This window comes from Bufo bufo, chromosome 1 (assembly GCF_905171765.1).
Source record: "Bufo bufo chromosome 1, aBufBuf1.1, whole genome shotgun sequence".
Taxonomy (NCBI): domain Eukaryota; kingdom Metazoa; phylum Chordata; class Amphibia; order Anura; family Bufonidae; genus Bufo; species Bufo bufo.
Window position 1 is genome coordinate 240,186,114 of NC_053389.1, and position 20,367 is coordinate 240,206,480.

Sequence of the window (20,367 nt, forward strand, 5' to 3'; positions counted from 1 at the left end):
TCTCATACACAGTATATACATTGTATCATCTCATACACATTATACACATTGTATCATCTCATACACAGTATATACATTGTATCATCTCATACACAGTATACACATTGTATCATCTCATACACATTATATACATTTGTATCATCTCATACACAGTATATACATTGTATCATCTCATACACAGTATACATTGTATCATCTCATACACATTATATACATTGTATCATCTCATACACAGTATATACATTGTATCATCTCATACACAGTATACACATTGTATCATCTCATACACATTATATACATTGTATCATCTCATACACAGTATATACATTGTATCATCTCATACACATTATATACATTTGTATCATCTCATACACAGTATATACATTGTGTCATCTCATACACAGTATATACATTGTATCATCTCATACACAGTATACACATTGTATCATCTCATACACAGTATACACATTGTATCATCTCATACACATTATATACATTGTATCATCTCATACACAGTATATATTGTATCATCTCATACACAGTATATACATTTGTATCATCTCATACACAGTATATACATTGTATCATCTCATACACAGTATATACATTGTATCATCTCATACACAGTATATACATTGTATCATCTCATACACAGTATATACATTGTATCATCTCATACACAGTATACACATTGTATCATCTCATACACATTATATACATTGTGTCATCTCATACACAGTATATACATTGTATCATCTCATACACAGTATATACATTTTATCATCTCATACACATTATATACATTGTATCATCTCATACACAGTATATACATTGTATCATCTCATACACAGTATACACATTGTATCATCTCATACACATTATATACATTGTGTCATCTCATACACAGTATATACATTGTATCATCTCATACACAGTATATACATTTTATCATCTCATACACATTATATACATTGTATCATCTCATACACATTATACACATTGTATCATCTCATACACATTATATACATTGTATCATCTCATACACAGTATATACATTTTATCATCTCATACACATTATATACATTGTATCATCTCATATACATTATATACATTGTATCATCTCATACACATTATATACATTGTATCATCTCATACACAGTATACACATTGTATCATCTCATATACATTATATACATTGTATCATCTCATACACATTATATACATTGTATCATCTCATACACAGTATACACATTGTATCATCTCATACACAGTATACACATTGTATCATCTCATACACAGTATATACATTGTATCATCTCATACACAGTATACATTGTATCATCTCATACACATTATATACATTGTATCATCTCATACACAGTATATACATTGTATCATCTCATACACAGTATACACATTGTATCATCTCATACACATTATATACATTGTATCATCTCATACACATTATATACATTGTATCATCTCATACACAGTATACACATTGTATCATCTCATACACAGTATACACATTGTATCATCTCATACACAGTATACACATTGTATCATCTCATACACAGTATATACATTGTATCATCTCATACACAGTATATACATTGTATCATCTCATACACATTATATACATTGTATCATCTCATACACAGTATACACATTGTATCATCTCATACACATTATACACATTGTATCATCTCATACACAGTATATACATTGTGTCATCTCATACACATTATATACATTGTGTCATCTCATACACAGTATATACATTGTATCATCTCATACACAGTATATACATTGTATCATCTCATACACATTATACACATTGTATCATCTCATACACAGTATATACATTGTGTCATCTCATACACATTATATACATTGTGTCATCTCATACACAGTATATACATTGTATCACCCCTAATTTACATTAGGATACAGTGTCTCTCTGTAACATGGAGCTGTACACAATGTACACATTATGCAGATTGTATATATACGCGCATTTAGATTTTCCAATCATTTATCGTACAGTGATGATTAGGAGGTCATATACTGAGATTACTAGCTGATACCCGTGAGCCAGTTGGACGCCTGTGTGATTGGTGGGGTCAGGGGGCAGATGCTGACATCACTATTGTGTCTATTGACCGATCCTGACATGAAGTCTTTGCACTGTACCACATGGTGATCATAGTGTGAACTTCCCACAGATTTATGATGTCATAAACCATTATAATATTTGTATACGGGGCACTGGATCTTGTCTCCCATATGAAAAGCTATCGTGACATATCCAGCACTGTCCTTACTTATATTCTACTGTATTATACTCCAGAATGGCATCAGTGGGGGAGACTGCTGCTATTACATGCAGCGATCCCCTCCACAGTATGGTGAGGAGTGATCACTAAATGCCATCGCTCATCCCCATACTGACTCGCTATTTTCTGGCAACTGATGGATGCTCTTTACACAGAAAGATCTGCTGCTGGCAAACACCCAATTTGTGTGTCCGCACAAATGATCTACGATGCATCGGGTAATCGGCGGCTACTTTACGCTGTCAGATAATCCTATGAACGCTTGTTATCGATTACTTGGTGGATTCTCGGCCCATGTAAATAGCCCTTCAGGCTACTTTCACACTTGCACTAGCAGGGTCCGGCATGGGAACAGCCTGCCAGATCCGTACTAACGCTAGTCCACGTTTGCTCCGGCCCCAAGCCGCAGCATATCAAACATGCCAAGAGGTGGCCGGCCAAAAACTGCAGCATGCACACATGGGCTAGCGTTAGTACGGATCCAGCAAGCTGTTCCCTTGTCGGACCCTGCTGGCGCAAGTGTGAAAGTAAAATCACAGAATAGAGCGGTCTATCTGGGAGGAAACGCTCAAACCTCAAACCCTGTGGCGTGTTTATAACCGGGGGAGCAGATCCTCCACATGTGACCCGTTGCTAACTGCGATCCCCAGCAAAAATGCACACAATGGAGGATGCCGGCAGCGGACCACATGTACCACAAAGGCATCCTACACAAGATGGAATAATGTGTGGATGGAAATATAAGAGTAAATAGATCACTGCAAATGGTGCGCAACTGACAATACAAGGCTTAACCCTCACACTGATGTGAAAAAATGAGATTTCAGTCAGTATATTCCTGGCGCACCATCAGTGAGCGTGTGTGAAGGTAGCCTTAGACCGGCCGTCTAGACCGGCAGCAGATCTATCACAGGGGCTGGGCAGGACGATGAATGTGGCGCAGGGACGGACGCTTCTCTCCGACTTTCTGGTTGGCTCACTTTGGTTTTTACTCCAGGACTGTCATGGCCCTTTCCCCTGAAGCCTACGTCTATTTTGTGCTAATCCCCGCCCCCATGTCGAGCATGTGGAATAAAAGTGTAGAAAAGTGTACGTCAAATGGCGACAATTTGCGTCATTTCTCACCACTTTTTTTTTAGACAGATTTTGGGAACAGATACATTAGTAAATCTGGGCCAGTGTGTCTTAGGCTAGGTGTACACGACGACATGTGTCGCGCAACAGATAGGGCGCAACTGCACCGCAACATTTGTCGCGCGACATTTTTGTGGCCTGCTCGTCTCAGACCTTCAGCGATCATGTGGAGCTGGTGTTCTTACAGCTAAAAGTGAAAAAACAAGCAAGGATTGCATTCACCCGTCCCACAGTCAGCCTCCTCCTAGCCTGGAATGGCTGATGCCAGCGACTGATTCGTTTTAAAGGGGTTATCCCATGAATAATGTACATAATGTAGTACATGACAACCTATTTCTAACACAGCTAGAACCAGCCCTGTGCCTCACATGGATCCAGAGATCTCCCCGTTCATTGCTCCAAGTAGATTTATTTCAAGCTGTCAGCTTAGGGGGTCATACCCTTTCTCATAGGCGTGACCTTTCTGCTGCTGCTGGTGGCAGTCAAAGGATGGAACTGAGCACGTGCTTCCGTCTCAGTGAGCAGGACAGAGAAATTAGAAAAAAGGAAACAGCAGGTGGCGCTATACAGATAGATTTCATTGAATAACTCAGTATCTATTACATGCAATTACAAAACTATATTCAGAACCAGGTGCTGGTTTCAAAAATGTAGAATATGTTTTTGTGGGACAACTATTGGACTAGAGCTGCAGTCCAAATAAATGCATTCAGTTAAATAGATAAAATCAATCAGTCGATTCTAGAGCTGCAGTCACAATTCTGCCGGTCGATTCTAGAGCTTCAGTCACAATTCTGCCGGTCGATTCTAGAGCTTCAGTCACAATTCTTCTGGTCGATTCTAGAGCTGCAGTCACAATTCTGCTGGTCGATTCTAGAGCTGCAGTCACAATTCTTCTGGTCGATTCTAGAGCTGCAGTCACAATTCTGCCGGTCGATTCTAGAGCTGCAGTCACAATTCTGCCGGTCGATTCTAGAGCTGCAGTCACAATTCTGCCGGTCGATTCTAGAGCTGCAGTCACAATTCTGCCGGTCGATTCTAGAGCTGCAGTCACAATTCTGCCGGTCGATTCTAGAGCTTCAGTCACAATTCTTCTGGTCGATTCTAGAGCTGCAGTCACAATTCTGCTGGTCGATTCTAGAGCTGCAGTCACAATTCTGCCGGTCAATTCTAGAGCTGCAGTCACAATTCTGCCGGTCGATTCTAGAGCTGCAGTCACAATTCTGCTGGTCGATTCTAGAGCTGCAGTCACAATTCTGCTGGTCGATTCTAGAGCTGCAGTCACAATTCTGCCGGTCGATTCTAGAGCTGCAGTCACAATTCTGCCGGTCGATTCTAGAGCTGCAGTCACAATTCTGCCGGTCGATTCTAGAGCTGCAGTCACAATTCTGCTGGTCGATTCTAGAGCTGCAGTCACAATTCTGCCGGTCGATTCTAGAGCTGCAGTCACAATTCTGCCGGTCGATTCTAGAGCTGCAGTCACAATTCTGCTGGTCGATTCTAGAGCTGCAGTCACAATTCTGCTGGTCGATTCTAGAGCCGCAGTCACAATTCTGCTGGTCGATTCTAGAGCTGCAGTCACAATTCTGCTGGTTTCCAGTTAGTTCTCAAGCTCCAGTACTTCACATTTCATTGCAGTTCCCTACTGGTCCAGCTTCTGTACCGAGCATGGTGTATAAGGCTACTTTCACACTAGCGTTTCTATTTTTCAGTATTGAGATCCGTCATAGGGTCTCAATACCGGAGAAAAAACCCTTCAGTTTTGTCCTCATTCATTGTCAATGGGGACAAAACATAACTGAACAGAACGGAATGCTCCAAAATGCGTTCCGTTCTGTTCTCATACCGGAGAGCAAACCGCAGCATGCTGCGGTTTTCTTTCCGTCCTGGGATGTGGAGCAAAACGGAACCGTCATGACCCACGTCAATGGGGACGGATTCTTTTTCTCTGACAATAGAAAACGGATCCGTCCCCCATTGACTTTTAGTGGAGTTCATGACGGATCCGTCTTGGCCATGTTACAGATAATACAGCCGGATCCGTTCATAACGGATGGAGATGGCTGTATTATCAGTAACGGAAGCGCCTTTGCTGAACCCTGCTGGATCCAGCAAAAACACTAGTCTGAAAGTAGCCTAAGACATGATGTAATGGCAGAATTGTGGCTGCTGCTCTGGATGTGACTTGAGTATAATACAAGAGATAACAGCAGAATTGTGACTGCAGCTCTGGATGTGACTGGAGCATAAGACATGATGTAACCGGTAATCTTCAGTCCCCCATTGACCCCATAATGTTCTGTTTTCTAGGAAGAAATGAGCCTCTCGTTCTGTGGTAACAACACAAATGCCTCCTACAATGTGAACCAAGGGGTACTGAACAATATCTGCTTCCTGGACGCCCTGAACCTCGTCCCTCATGTCTTCCTGCTGTTCATAACTTTTCCCATTCTGTTCATAGGTGAGTGTCCTGCTCAGAATCTGAGGATATGGGGGGTCCCAAATGCCACATGTGGACCGCACCTGGTTCATAGTGAATCATACATACATGTGGACTGTACCTGGTTAGGTGGGGCGTACACGTATATGTAACAGACCTGTGGATTATACCAGGGTATATTGTGGAGAATACAGAAAAGAAAGAAGGAGCTGACAATCTACAATAATTTTCAAAAAAAAAACTTTTGACCGGGTAGAGTGTTTTTGGAGGTCAGCTCCCGCAATCTCAGTCTGCAGATGATGCTCTGCCCAGATTTGGACCCATGACCAAGGTGCTGTAGAGGATTATGCCACCACCTGGGAGTATAAGGTTCCTGTGACTTCGTCATAGAAGTTTATATGATTTTTTAAAATGTTTTCTGTACTATTTTCAGGATGGGGAAGTCAAAGTTCAAAGGTCCAAATTCACCACAACACTTGGCTGCATTTCCCGGGACACAGCCTGCGATGGATCCTGACCTTTGTGCTGCTGTTTGTCCATGTGTGCGAAATCGCAGAGGGCATCGTGTCCGATACGTGAGTCCATGCCACCTACACAAACATTGGAGGATCCTGAGACATGAACTTTACATCAGAGGGGTAACATGCAACCATGGGGCCCCATGACAAAACTTGGAATGGGGCCCCATTCCACCATGATTTCAGCAGCATTTTCAGAAAAGCTTAGGACTGGTCTCTCTGAAGCAAAGGTCTAAGGCACACATTCATGTCATAGTACAGGGATAACGCACCCAGTGATGTCACAGTACAGGGATAACGCACCCAGTGATGTCACAGTACAGGGATAACGCACCCAGTGATGTCACAGTACAGGGATAACGCACCCAGTGATGTCACAGTACAGGGATAACGCACCCAGTGATGTCACAGTACAGGGATAACGCACCCAGTGATGTCACAGTACAGGGATCACGCACTCAGTGATGTCACAGTACAGGGATAACGCACCCAGTGATGTCACAGTACAGGGATAACGCACCCAGTGATGTCACAGTACAGGGATAACGCACCCAGTGATGTCACAGTACAGGGATAACGCACCCAGTGATGTCACAGTACAGGGATAACGCACCCAGTGATGTCACAGTACAGGGATAACGCACCCAGTGATGTCACAGTACAGGGATAACGCACCCAGTGATGTCACAGTACAGGGATAACGCACCCAGTGATGTCACAGTACAGGGATAACGCACCCAGTGATGTCACAGTACAGGGATAACGCACCCAGTGATGTCACAGTACAGGGATAACGCACCCAGTGATGTCACAGTACAGGGATCACGCACCCAGTGATGTCACAGTACAGGGATCACGCACCCAGTGATGTCACAGTACAGGGATCACGCACCCAGTGATGTCACAGTACAGGGATCACGCACCCAGTGATGTCACAGTACAGAGATCACGCACCCAGTGATGTCACAGTACAGAGATCACGCACCCAGTGATGTCACAGTACAGGCATCACGCACCCAGTGATGTCACAGTACAGGGATCACGCACCCAGTGATGTCACAGTACAGGGATCACGCACCCAGTGATGTCACAGTACAGGGATAATGCACCCAGTGATGTCACAGTACAGGGATAACGCACCCAGTGATGTCACAGTACAGGGATAACGCACCCAGTGATGTCACAGTACAGGGATAACGCACCCAGTGATGTCACAGTACAGGGATCACGCACCCAGTGATGTCACAGTACAGGCATCACGCACCCAGTGATGTCACAGTACAGGGATAATGCACCCAGTGATGTCACAGTACAGGGATAACGCACCCAGTGATGTCACAGTACAGGGATAACGCACCCAGTGATGTCACAGTACAGGGATAACGCACCCAGTGATGTCACAGTACAGGGATAACGCACCCAGTGATGTCACAGTACAGGGATAACGCACCCAGTGATGTCACAGTACAGGGATCACGCACCCAGTGATGTCACAGTACAGGCATCACGCACCCAGTGATGTCACAGTACAGGGATCACGCACCCAGTGATGTCACAGTACAGGGATCACGCACCCAGTGATGTCACAGTACAGGGATAACGCACCCAGCGATGTCACAGTACAGAGATATTGCACCCAGTGATGTCACATTAATGTCACAGTATTGGCATAATGCACACAGTGATGTCACATTAATGTCACAGTATTGGCATAATGCACACAGTGATGCTACAACACAATTATAATGCATGTATGATGTTACGGTATACAATGTAGTGATGGCACAGCACAAAATAATGCAAACAGGCCCCTTAGTTGCTGGACCCCATACGAGCTGCTATTCCTGCTGTTCTGGTAGTTACATCCATGCTTTACATAATAGCTTTACACCAGTCACATCCAGAGCTGCAGTCCTAACGATGCCGTTACACCATGTATTATACTCCAGTGACATCCAAAGCTGCAGCCACAATGATGCTGTTACACTATGTATTATACTTCAGTAACACCCAAAACTGCAGCCATAATGATTCCATTACACTATGTATTATACTCCAGTGACATCCAGAGCTGTAGCCATAATGATTCCGTTACATTATGTATTATACTCCAGTGACATCCAGAACTGTAACCATAATGATGATGCTACACCATGTATTACACTCCAGTGACATCCAGAGCTGTAGCCATAATGATTCCGTTACATTATGTATTACACTCCAGTGACATCCAGAGCTGTAGCCATAATGACATAGTTAAATCATGTATTATACTCCAGTGACACCCAGAGCTACAGTCACAATAGTGCGGATAGATCATGTCTTATACACCAGCCAAACCCAGCGCTGCAGTTATAATGATGCTATTACATTAAGTCTTGTACTCCAGTCACATCTAGAGCTGCATACTCAGTTATGCTGTTACATCATGTCGTATATTTTAGTCAGATTCAGAACTGCTGTCACAATTCTGCCATAACATCATGTCTTATACTCCAGTCACATCCAAAGCTGCATTTACAATTATACAATTATGCTTCAGTAACAGTCAGTTTCTGATGTGTTATGTGCAGGAAGATGACGTCGCGGCACCTCCACCTGTTCATGCCGGCCATTGTGGGATTTATTGCTGCAACCACGTCCATTATCTATTACCACAACATTGAGACGTCAAACTTCCCAAAACTGTTACTAGGTGAGAGGGTGAAAGAGAGAGCGATGCACAGGATGTGCACGGAGGGTCATTGTAGAGAGCAGCAAAGATGAAGAGGGAGAGTGCAGGGAAGATGAATAGGGAGAGTGCAGGGAAGATGAATAGGGAGTGCAGGGAAGATGAATAGAGAGTGCAGGGAAGATAAATAGAGAGTGCAGGGAAGATGAATAGAGAGTGCAGGGAAGATGAATAGAGAGTGCAGGGAAGATGAATAGAGAGAGAGTGCAGGGAAGATGAATAGGGAGAGTGCAGGGAAGATGAATAGAGAGTGCAGGGAAGATGAATAGAGAGAGAGTGCAGGGAAGATAAATAGAGAGTGCAGGGAAGATGAATAGAGAGAGAGTGCAGGGAAAATGAATAGAGAGTGCAGGGAAGATGAATAGAGAGTGCAGGGAAGCTGAATAGAGAGAGAGAGAGTGCAGGGAAGATAAATAGAGAGTGCAGGGAAGATGAATAGAGAGAGAGTGCAGGGAAAATGAATAGAGAGTGCAGGGAAGATGAATAGAGAGTGCAGGGAAGATGAATAGAGAGTGCAGGGAAGATGAATAGAGAGTGCAGGGAAGATGAATAGGGAGAGTGCAGGGAAGATGAATAGAGAGTGCAGGGAAGATGAATAGAGGGAGAGTGCAGGGAAGCTGAATAGAGAGAGAGTGCAGGGAAGATGAATAGAGAGAGTGCAGGGAAGATGAATAGAGAGAGAGTGCAGGGAAGATAAATAGGGAGAGTGCAGGGAAGATGAATAGAGAGAGAGTGCAGGGAAAATGAATAGAGAGTGCAGGGAAGATGAATAGAGAGTGCAGGGAAGATAAATAGAGAGTGCAGGGAAGATGAATAGAGAGAGAGTGCAGGGAAGATGAATAGAGAGTGCAGGGAAGATGAATAGAGAGTGCAGGGAAGATGAATAGAGGGAGAGTGCAGGGAAGATGAATAGAGGGAGAGTGCAGGGAAGATGAATACAGAGTGCAGGGAAGATGAATAGGGAGAGTGCAGGGAAGATGAATAGAGAGTGCAGGGAAGATGAATAGGGAGAGTGCAGGGAAGATGAATACAGAGTGCAGGGAAGATGAATACAGAGTGCAGGGAAGATGAATAGAGAGAGAGTGCAGGGAAGATGAATAGAGAGAGAGTGCAGGGAAGCTGAATAGGGAGAGAGTGCAGGGAAGATGAATAGAGAGTGCAGGGAAGATGAATAGAGAGTGCAGGGAAGATGAATAGAGAGTGCAGGGAAGATGAATAGAGAGAGTGCAGGGAAGATGAAGAGAGAGGGAGAGTGCAGGGAAGATGAATAGAGAGAGAGTGCAGGGAAGATGAATAGAGAGAGTGCAGGGAAGATGAAGAGAGAGGGAGAGTGCAGCAAAGATGAAGAGAGAGAGTGCAGGGAAGATGAATAGAGAGTGCAGGGAAGATGAATAGAGAGAGAGAGTGCAGGGAAGCTGAATAGAGAGTGCAGGGAAGCTGAATAGAGAGAGAGAGAGTGCAGGGAAGATGAATAGAGAGTGCAGGGAAGATGAATAGAGAGTGCAGGGAAGATGAATAGAGAGTGCAGGGAAGATGAATAGGGAGAGTGCAGGGAAGATGAATAGGGAGAGTGCAGGGAAGATGAATAGAGAGTGCAGGGAAGATGAATAGAGAGAGTGCAGGGAAGATGAAGAGAGAGGGAGAGTGCAGGGAAGATGAATAGGGAGAGTGCAGGGAAGATGAATAGAGAGTGCAGGGAAGATGAATAGAGAGAGTGCAGGGAAGATGAAGAGAGAGAGAGAGTGCAGGGAAGATGAATAGAGAGTGCAGGGAAGCTGAATAGAGAGAGAGAGAGTGCAGGGAAGATGAATAGAGAGTGCAGGGAAGCTGAATAGAGAGTCCAGGGAAGATGAATAGAGAAAGAGAGTGCAGGGAAGATGAATAGAGGGAGTGCAGGGAAGATGATGAACGCTGAGAGTGAGTGTTGTGCAGTAGAGTGCAGCACAGGTCAGTGTAAGGAGAGATGTCGAGCAGTTTAGAGGGGCTATGCTGTCATCTGGGGTATATCATATGCTGCCGTAGTAGATGGGTGTGACACATTCCTGGGGGGTTGGAGGACTTCCAGTTTTTCCTCAGTCCTCATATTACAGATCTGTCATGAGCAGACCTCACAAAAGAATTGACAGAAGGCCTCTTAAGTTACCTTCAGTCTATGCAGTTGTATTTGTGGGCGGCCATGTGGATTTTAACCCTTGTGTACCACTTCACAGCGCTCTTCCTCTACTGGGTCTTGGCCTTTATCTCAAAAACGATCAAGCTTGTGAAGTATTGTGAAAATGGCATTGGGGTGCACCAGCTCCGGTTCTGCATCACTGGGGTCATGGTGATCCTGTACGGGCTCCTCATGGCAGTGGAGATCAATGTCATCCGGATCCGGGTATGTCATTGCTTTGTCTGCTGCCCCTTCCGCTCTCAGACAGTCCCCTGATGTTCCTCTGTCCTCTTTTTCCAGAAATATGTGTTCTTCATGAACCCTCAAAAAGTGAAACCCCCAGAGGATCTCCAGGACCTGGGAGTGCGCTTCCTACAGCCATTTGTCAACTTACTTTCCAAAGCAACATACTGGTGGATGAACCCGGTAATCATCGCTGCACACAAGAGGCCGATCGACCTGAAAACCATCGGTAAATTACCGATAGCGATGAGAGCGCTCACCAACTACGTCAGCCTGAAAGACGCTTATGACGACCAGAAGGTAAGGGAATCCATTTCCCCGTGCTTGTATATAGGCAGGGTATATACTATGTAGGATTACCCTGCCGATGATAAGGGGCCAGAACTTTCCTTCTATATATGTCCAGGGCCGTCTTTAATATTGATTGGACCCTGGGCAAGAATTTACTTGGGCCCCCTGGATCCCGCCTTCCCACACCTTAAAAAAAAGCGAAAATCTTATACTCACCTGTGTCCTTTCACTGGCGCTCACTAGCTGCTGGTACGGCGAGGGATGGTGCAACGCAGACGCGCACACCTTACCGCGTCCTGGCACAGGCGGGCGTGATGACATCATCACGCCTGCCTGCGCTGGGATTTCACTACCAAATAGACCTCAGGCCTGTAGCCTATGACAAGTCTTGTCGCCATCTGCAAATTTTAAGGCGCATTGGCGATTATTTTGGTCGCCATCTGGAGCGCTGTATTGCATCAGTGACATGAACACTCTCCACATATAATGTTATATTACATCAGTGACATCACCGCTGTCCACATATAAGTGATATTTTACATCAGTGACATCACCGCTGTCCACATATATGTGATGGGCGGTGATGTCACTGATGTAATATATTACTTACCGGTATATGTGGACAGCAGTGATGTCACTGATGTAATATATTACTTATGTGTGGAGAGTGGTGATGTCACTGATGTAATAGATCACTTATAAGTAATATATTACATCAGTGACATCACCGCTCTCCACATATAAGAGGCATATTACATCAGTGACGTCATCCCTTGGCGCTGGGGTGCGCGGCCAGGGCCGGCCTTAGGTGTTCAGGCGCCCTGTGCGAGCTAACCTTGTGGTAGTGTTACCTGCAGTCCTATGTAAAACCACAGATAACACTAGTGCTAAATAATGTAGTAGTGTTACCTGCAGTCCTATGTAAAACCACAGATAACACTCGTGTAGATCATGTGGAAGTGTTACCTTCGTCCTTAGTGTGCCTCCCTGTGTCTATCGCACGGACTCCATGCTGGCGCTGCCTCCTCTTCCATCTTCTTCCTCTTGCCCCGCACAGAACGTTCTGAAGCAGCTGCGTCAAGACATAGGAACACTGTGGGCATGGTGATACACACAGGGAGAGACACACACAAAGGGACAGGGACACACACAGGGACGGACACACACACACACAAAGGGACAGACACACACACAAAGGGACAGACACACACACAAAGGGACAGACACACACACACACACACACAAAGGGACAGACACACACACACACAAAGGGACAGACACACACACACACACACAAAGGGACAGACACACACACACACACACAAAGGGACAGACACACACACACACACACAAAGGGACAGACACACACACACACACACAAAGGGACAGACACACACACACACACAAAGGGACAGACACACACACACACACACAAAAGGGACAGACACACACACACACACAAAGGGACAGACACACACACACACAAAGGGACAGACACACACACACACACAAAGGGACAGACACACACACACACACAAAGGGACAGACACACACACACACACAAAGGGACAGACACACACACACACACAAAGGGACAGACACACACACACACACACAAAGGGACAGACACACACACACACAAAGGGACAGACACACACACACACACACACACAAAGGGACAGACACACACACACACACAAAGGGACGGACACACACACACACAAAGGGACAGACACACACACACACACACAAAGGGACAGACACACACACACACACAAAGGGACAGACACAGACACACACACACAAAGGGACAGACACAGACACACACACACAGGGACAGACACACACACACACACACACAAAGGGACAGACACACACACACACACACAAAGGGACACACACACACACACACACAAAGGGACAGACACACACACACACAGGGACAGACACACACACACACACACACAAAGGGACACACACACACACACAAAGGGACAGACACACAAACACACAAAGGGACAGACACACACACACACAAAGGGACAGACACACACACACACAAAGGGACAGACACACACACACAAAGGGACACACACACACACACACACACACAAAGGGACAGACACACACACACACACAAAGGGACAGACACACACACACAAAGGGACAGACACAGACACACACACACAGGGACGCACACACATCATCAGCATCTGACCGGCGGGGGTCCGACACCCGGGGCCCCAGCCGATCAGCTGTTCGAGAAGGCAGCGGTGCTCAGCGGCCTTCTCACTGTTTACCGCTGGCCCAGTGATGTCACGACTAGTATCAACTGGCCTGGGCAGGGCTAAGCGCCATTCAAGTGAGCTGGAGCGCCACTGCCTTCTCAAACAGCTGATCGGCCGGGGTCCCGGGTGTCGGACCCCCGCCGGTCAGATGCTGATGATCTATCCAGAGGATAGATCATCAGTTAAAACAAAGTGCAGAACCCCTTTAATCACTCAGCTATAATAGCTGCATAGCCAGTTACTTAAAAAATAAAAAAAAAGACTTCTACTGTCCTGTACTTCTACTGAGACCTAAACTGTAGAAGTCTCATATATATATATATATATATATATATATATACACACACTCACCTAAAGAATTATTAGGAACACCTGTTCTATTTCTCATTAATGCAATTATCTAGTCAACCAATCACATAGCAGTTGCTTCAATGCATTTAGGGGGGTGGTCCTGGTCAAGACAATCTCCTGAACTCCAAACTGAATGTCAGAATGGGAAAGAAAGGTGATTTAAGCAATTTTGAGCGTGGCATGGTTGTTGGTGCCAGACGGGCCGGTCTGAGTGTTTCACAATCTGCTCAGTTACTGGGATTTTCACGCACAACCATTTCTAGGGTTTACAAAGAATGGTGTGAAAAGGGAAAAACATCCAGTATGCGGCAGTCCTGTGGGCAAAAATGCCTTGTGGATGCTAGAGGTCAGAGAAGAATGGGCCGACTGATTCAAGCTGATAGAAGAGCAACGTTGACTGAAATAACCACTCATTACAACCGAGGTATGCAGCAAAGCATTTGTGAAGCCACAACACGCACAACCTTGAGGCGGATGGGCTACAACAGCAGAAGACCCCACCGGGTACCACTCATCTCCACTACAAATAGGAAAAAGAGGCTACAATTTGCACAAGCTCACCAAAATTGGACTGTTGAAGACCGGAAAAATGTTGCCTGGTCTGATGAGTCTTGATTTCTGTTGAGACATTCAAATGGTAGAGTCCGAATTTGGCGTAAACAGAAGGAGAACATGTATCCATCCTCTGATGGCTACTTCCAGCAGGATAATGCACCATGTCACAAAGCTGGAATCATTTCAAATTGGTTTCTTGAACATGACAATGAGTTCACTGTACTAAAATGGCCCCCACAGTCACCAGATCTCAACCCAATAGAGCATCTTTGGGATGTGGTGGAACGGGAGCTTCGTGCCCTGGATGTGCATCCCTCAAATCTCCATCAACTGCAAGATGCTATCCTATCAATATGGGCCAACATTTCTAAAGAATGCCATCAGCACCTTGTTGAATCAATGCCACGTAGAATTAAGGCAGTTCTGAAGGCAAAAGGGGGTCCAACACTGTATTAGTATGGTGTTCCTAATAATTCTTTAGGTGAGTGTATATATATATATATATTTTATTTTAAGAGGTTGGCTATGCAGCTATATAGTGTAGTGGTTAAAGTTTTGGGCTGTGATGCAGAAGCTGTGAGTTCAAATCCCATCGCAAACTTTTTCAGAAATAGAAGTTAAATTTGATTTATATATTTTATATATTTTTTTGTAATTGTAAAAAATGCATGCATAATAAATGTGTAATTACAAAAATATTTAAAAAAAAAAAATATATATATATATATCTATATATATATATATATCATCCTTCTGATATATATGAATGCATAATATGTGAGAGACTACTAATGATGTAGCCATAATATATTTACATATATTATAATATATTATATTATACACTGCTCAAAAAAATAAAGGGAACACTTAAACAACACAATGTAACTCCAAGTCAATCACACTTCTGTGAAATCAAACTGTCCACTTAGGAAGCAACACTGAGTGACAATCAATTTCACATGCTGTTGTGCAAATGGGATAGACAACAGGTGGAAATTATAGGCAATTAGCAAGACACCCCCAATAAAGGAGTGGTTCTGCAGGTGTTGACCACAGACCACTTCTCAGTTCCTATGCTTCCTGGCTGATGTTTTGGTCACTTTTGAATGCTGGCGGTGCTTTCACTCTAGTGGTAGCATGAGACGGAGTCTACAACCCACACAAGTGGCTCAGGTAGTGCAGCTTATCCAGGATGGCACATCAATGCGAGCTGTGGCAAGAAGGTTTGCTGTGTCTGTCAGCGTAGTGTCCAGAGCATGGAGGCGCTACCAGGAGACAGGCCAGTACATCAGGAGACGTGGAGGAGGCCGTAGGAGGGCAACAACCCAGCAGCAGGACCGCTACCTCCGCCTTTGTTCAAGGAGGAACAGGAGGAGCACTGCCAGAGCCCTGCAAAATGACCTCCAGCAGGCCACAAATGTGCATGTGTCTGCTCAAACGGTCAGAAACAGACTCCATGAGGGTGATATGAGGCCCCGACATCCACAGGTGGGGGTTGTGCTTACAGCCCAACACCGTGCAGGACGTTTGGCATTTGCCAGAAAACACCAAGATTGGCAAATTCGCCACTGGCGCCCTGTGCTCTTCACAGATGAAAGCAGGTTCACACTGAGCACATGTGACAGACGTGACAGAGTCTGGAGACGCCGTGGAGAACGTTCTGCTGCCTGGAACATCCTCCAGCATGACCGGTTTGGCATTGGGTCAGTAATGGTGTGGGGTGGCATTTCTTTGGAGGGTCGCACAGCCCTCCCATGTGCTCGCCAGAGGTAGCCTGACTGCCATTAGGTACCAAGATGAGATCCTCAGACCCCTTGTGAGACCATATGCTGGTGCGGTTGGCCCTGGGTTCCTCCTAATGCAAGACAATGCTAGACCTCATGTGGCTGGAGTGTGTCAGCAGTTCCTGCAAGACGAAGGCATTGATGCTATGGACTGGCCCGCCCGTTCCCCAGACCTGAATCCAATTGAGCACATCTGGGACATCACGTCTCGCTCTATCCACCAACGTCACGTTGCACCACAGACTGTCCAGGAGTTGGCAGATGCTTTAGTCCAGGTCTGGGAGGAGATCCCTCAGGAGACCGTCCGCCACCTCATCAGGAGCATGCACGGGCATTGTAGGGAGGTCATACAGGCACGTGGAGGCCACACACACTACTGAGCCTCATTTTGACTTGTTTTAAGGACATTACATCAAAGTTGGATCAGCCTGTAGTGTGTTTTTCCACTTTAATTTTGAGGGTGACTCCAAATCCAGACCTCCATGGGTTAAAAAATTTGATTTCCATATTTTTTTTTTGTGTGAATTTGTTGTCAGCACATTCAACTATGTAAAGAACAAAGTATTTCAGAAGAATATTTAATTAATTCAGATCTAGGATGTGTTATTTTTGTGTTCCCTTTATTTTTTTGAGCAGTGTATATTCTAAATATATAATATGTGTAAATATATTATGGCCAAAAACTTATATATATATGTTTAAATTACTTTTAGCCTCTTTTTCTGAAAAAGTTTGTGACAGAATTTGAACTCACAGCTTCTGCATCACAGCCCAGAACTTTAACCACTACACTATATAGCTACATAGCCAGTCATTTAAAAAATAAAATAAAAAAAATTCTACTGTATAGGTCTCAGTAGAAGTACAGTAGAAGTCTCATATATTTTTTTATTTAAGTAACTGGCTATGCAGCTATTATAGCTGAGTGGTTAAGTGCCTTGCCTCTCATACAGAAGGTTGTGAGTTTGAATCGCAGCAGAAACTTTTCTAAAATACAGGCTAAATTAGATTTAAATACACTGGGGTTTCCCCAAGCACTGACTCCATATATGGACATAGCTATATATGGAGTCAGAGAAGGGACTCCTAAGCCGAACTAGAGTCCCGACACCCTCCCCTCCTCAGAGCAGGGGGTGTCTGGGGTTCTCCCATTGACCTCCATTGTGCTCGGCTGCTCGGTAGAACACCCAAGCATCGCGAAGTGTTGAACACGAGCACTTTGGTGCTCGCTCAACACTAGTCCCTATGGAGAGCCCAGTACACCACTGGATTTTTTAAAAATGCATATGCCCTGCAAGATTCGCAGGGCAAAGGAGAGTATCGGAGCATGAAATGACAGAATTAAAGACAGGTGAAGCAAATACGCCTGTATAATTTTACACCTAAAACCCGGCGAGCTTGATAAATGTACCCCAGTATATCTCCAAGTAATCAACCTATAGCAGGGGAAGGGGGGATGTTTAGAGTGAATGCACGATACAGATGTGTGCACTGGTATATATGTTACATCAAAAGATCTGCAGGATTTGACGTTGAGAGAATTTAAACTTCCCTGCGCCGTTTTTTGGGCTTATTTTGCATTTTACTCCAATCTCTCCAGTTTTGAAAAGTGGATTTGAAGTAGACGTGATTAGCTTGTCAATGTGATGTAAGCCACAATTGTGAACTGCGATTTTCATTTTCAGTTGTCTTAATCTTACTCCAGTAAAGTGGTGGTGTACAATCTAAAGTAACGTCTCCAGAAAGAAGTGTTAGGGTGCCGTCACACACAGTGAAAAAAAATGGATAAACTGTCAGTTTTTCATGGCCATTTTGCATTAGTTTGTGCATCCATTTTCTGTCTATCCATTTCTAACATCCCTTTTCATTGGCTTTTTTTAAGCCCAACCTCTGCTGTACTGTACACTCAGTATATATTATGACCCCCACTGTGTCCTCAGTATATATTATGACCCCACTGTGTCCTCAATATATATTATGCCCTCCACAGTGCCTTCAGTATATATTATGCCCCCACAGTGCCCTCGGTTTATATTATGCCCTCCACAGTGCCCTCAGTATATATAATGCCACCACAGTGCCCTCAGTTTATTTTATGCCCTCCACAGTGTCCTCAGTATATTTTATGCCCTCTACTGTGTCCTCAGTATATATTATGACCCCCCCCCCCCCACTGTGTCCTTAGTATATATTATGACCCCACTGTGTCCTCAATATATATTATGCCCTCCATTGTGTCCTCAGTATATATATTATGCCCTCCACAGTGCCTTCAGTATATATTATGCCCCCTCAGTGCCCTCGGTTTATATTATGTCCTCCACAGTGCCCTCAGTATATATAATGCCACCACAGTGCCCTCAGTTTATTTTATGCCCTCCACAGTGTCCTCAGTATATTTTATGCCCTCTACTGTGTCCTCAGTATGTATTATGACCCCGCCACTATGTCCTTAGTATATATTATGCCATCCATTGTGTCCTCAGTATATATTATGCCCTCCACAGTGCCCTTAGTATATATTATGCCCCCATAGTTTCCTCAGTTTATATTATGCCCTCCACAGTGCCCTCAGTATATATTATGCCCCCACTGTACCCTCAGTATATATTATGCCATCCACAGTGCCCTCAGTATAAACTATGCCTCCTTAGTGCCTCCAGTATAAATAATGTCCCCCTTAATGCCCCTGTATAAAAATTGCCACCATAGTGCCCCCTGTATTCTTATTGGCCTCAGCTAGCGCTATATATATATATATATATATATATATATATATATATATATATATAAAAACAACCATAGTGTCACAAAAAAAAATATATATACTGACCACAGGCACGTGCGGGCACACTCGCTACACACTGGAGGCAGCAGTGCTCCCAGCCTAGTGACGTATGATTATGCTGGGAGTGCCAGGTCCTGCTGCCACCAGTGCGGAGCAAATGTTCCCGGCATGCTTGTGGTGAGCTGAGTGTTTTTTTTTATTATAGTGTAGACATTTTAAACAGCTGCTAAATGGGTGCACTTCTGTCTAAAGCAGATCAATTGATTTCAGTGGGTCTGTCTGGTCTTCAATATGGCCAAAAATAGGATAAAATTAACAAAAACAACACCAAACGCCACATAGGGTAGTATTGTTATACAAAATGGAAGTCCCTAGGGCTTTATAGACGGCCCACTATAACAGATCTCACTGGATGTTCAGGCTCTGGACGTCAGTTTCTGGCAGGGATATGAGGGCCAAACAGCACCCTCAGATGCAAATAAAAGGATTCATGCGCCAACCCAAAGATGATCCGTAATGTACTTAATTATAAACACAAATGAAGCGTTTTGCGGATTCTCCCCTAAGGTATGCCTGTTTCGCAAACAGATAGAACATGTCCTATATTTTTCAGCAAAATGCGGACCACCAAACCATATTTGTCTGCAAAAAATGTGGATTCAACACGGACAGTATCAGTATTTTTTTGATCTGCAATTTGCAGACTGCAAAACGGATACAGTCGAGTGCATAGGGCGTAAAGGGAGCCTGTTACCA

General features: G+C 44.4%; 1 protein-coding gene across 9 annotated transcripts in view; it reads left to right on the top strand.

The window, feature by feature from the left end:
* The window catches only part of ABCC9 (ATP binding cassette subfamily C member 9), an 83,564-nt gene that overhangs the window by 4,492 nt on the left and 58,705 nt on the right, over positions 1 to 20,367 (top strand). For all 9 annotated transcript variants that reach the window (XM_040437725.1, XM_040437733.1, XM_040437719.1 and 6 more), the window contains exons 2-6: positions 5,781 to 5,931; positions 6,344 to 6,485; positions 9,002 to 9,123; positions 11,370 to 11,536; positions 11,612 to 11,854. In XM_040437725.1, the coding sequence (XP_040293659.1) occupies positions 5,787 to 5,931; positions 6,344 to 6,485; positions 9,002 to 9,123; positions 11,370 to 11,536; positions 11,612 to 11,854 (819 nt within the window). In that variant the 5' untranslated portion in view covers positions 5,781 to 5,786. The remainder of the gene's footprint in view (positions 1 to 5,780; positions 5,932 to 6,343; positions 6,486 to 9,001; positions 9,124 to 11,369; positions 11,537 to 11,611; positions 11,855 to 20,367) is intronic.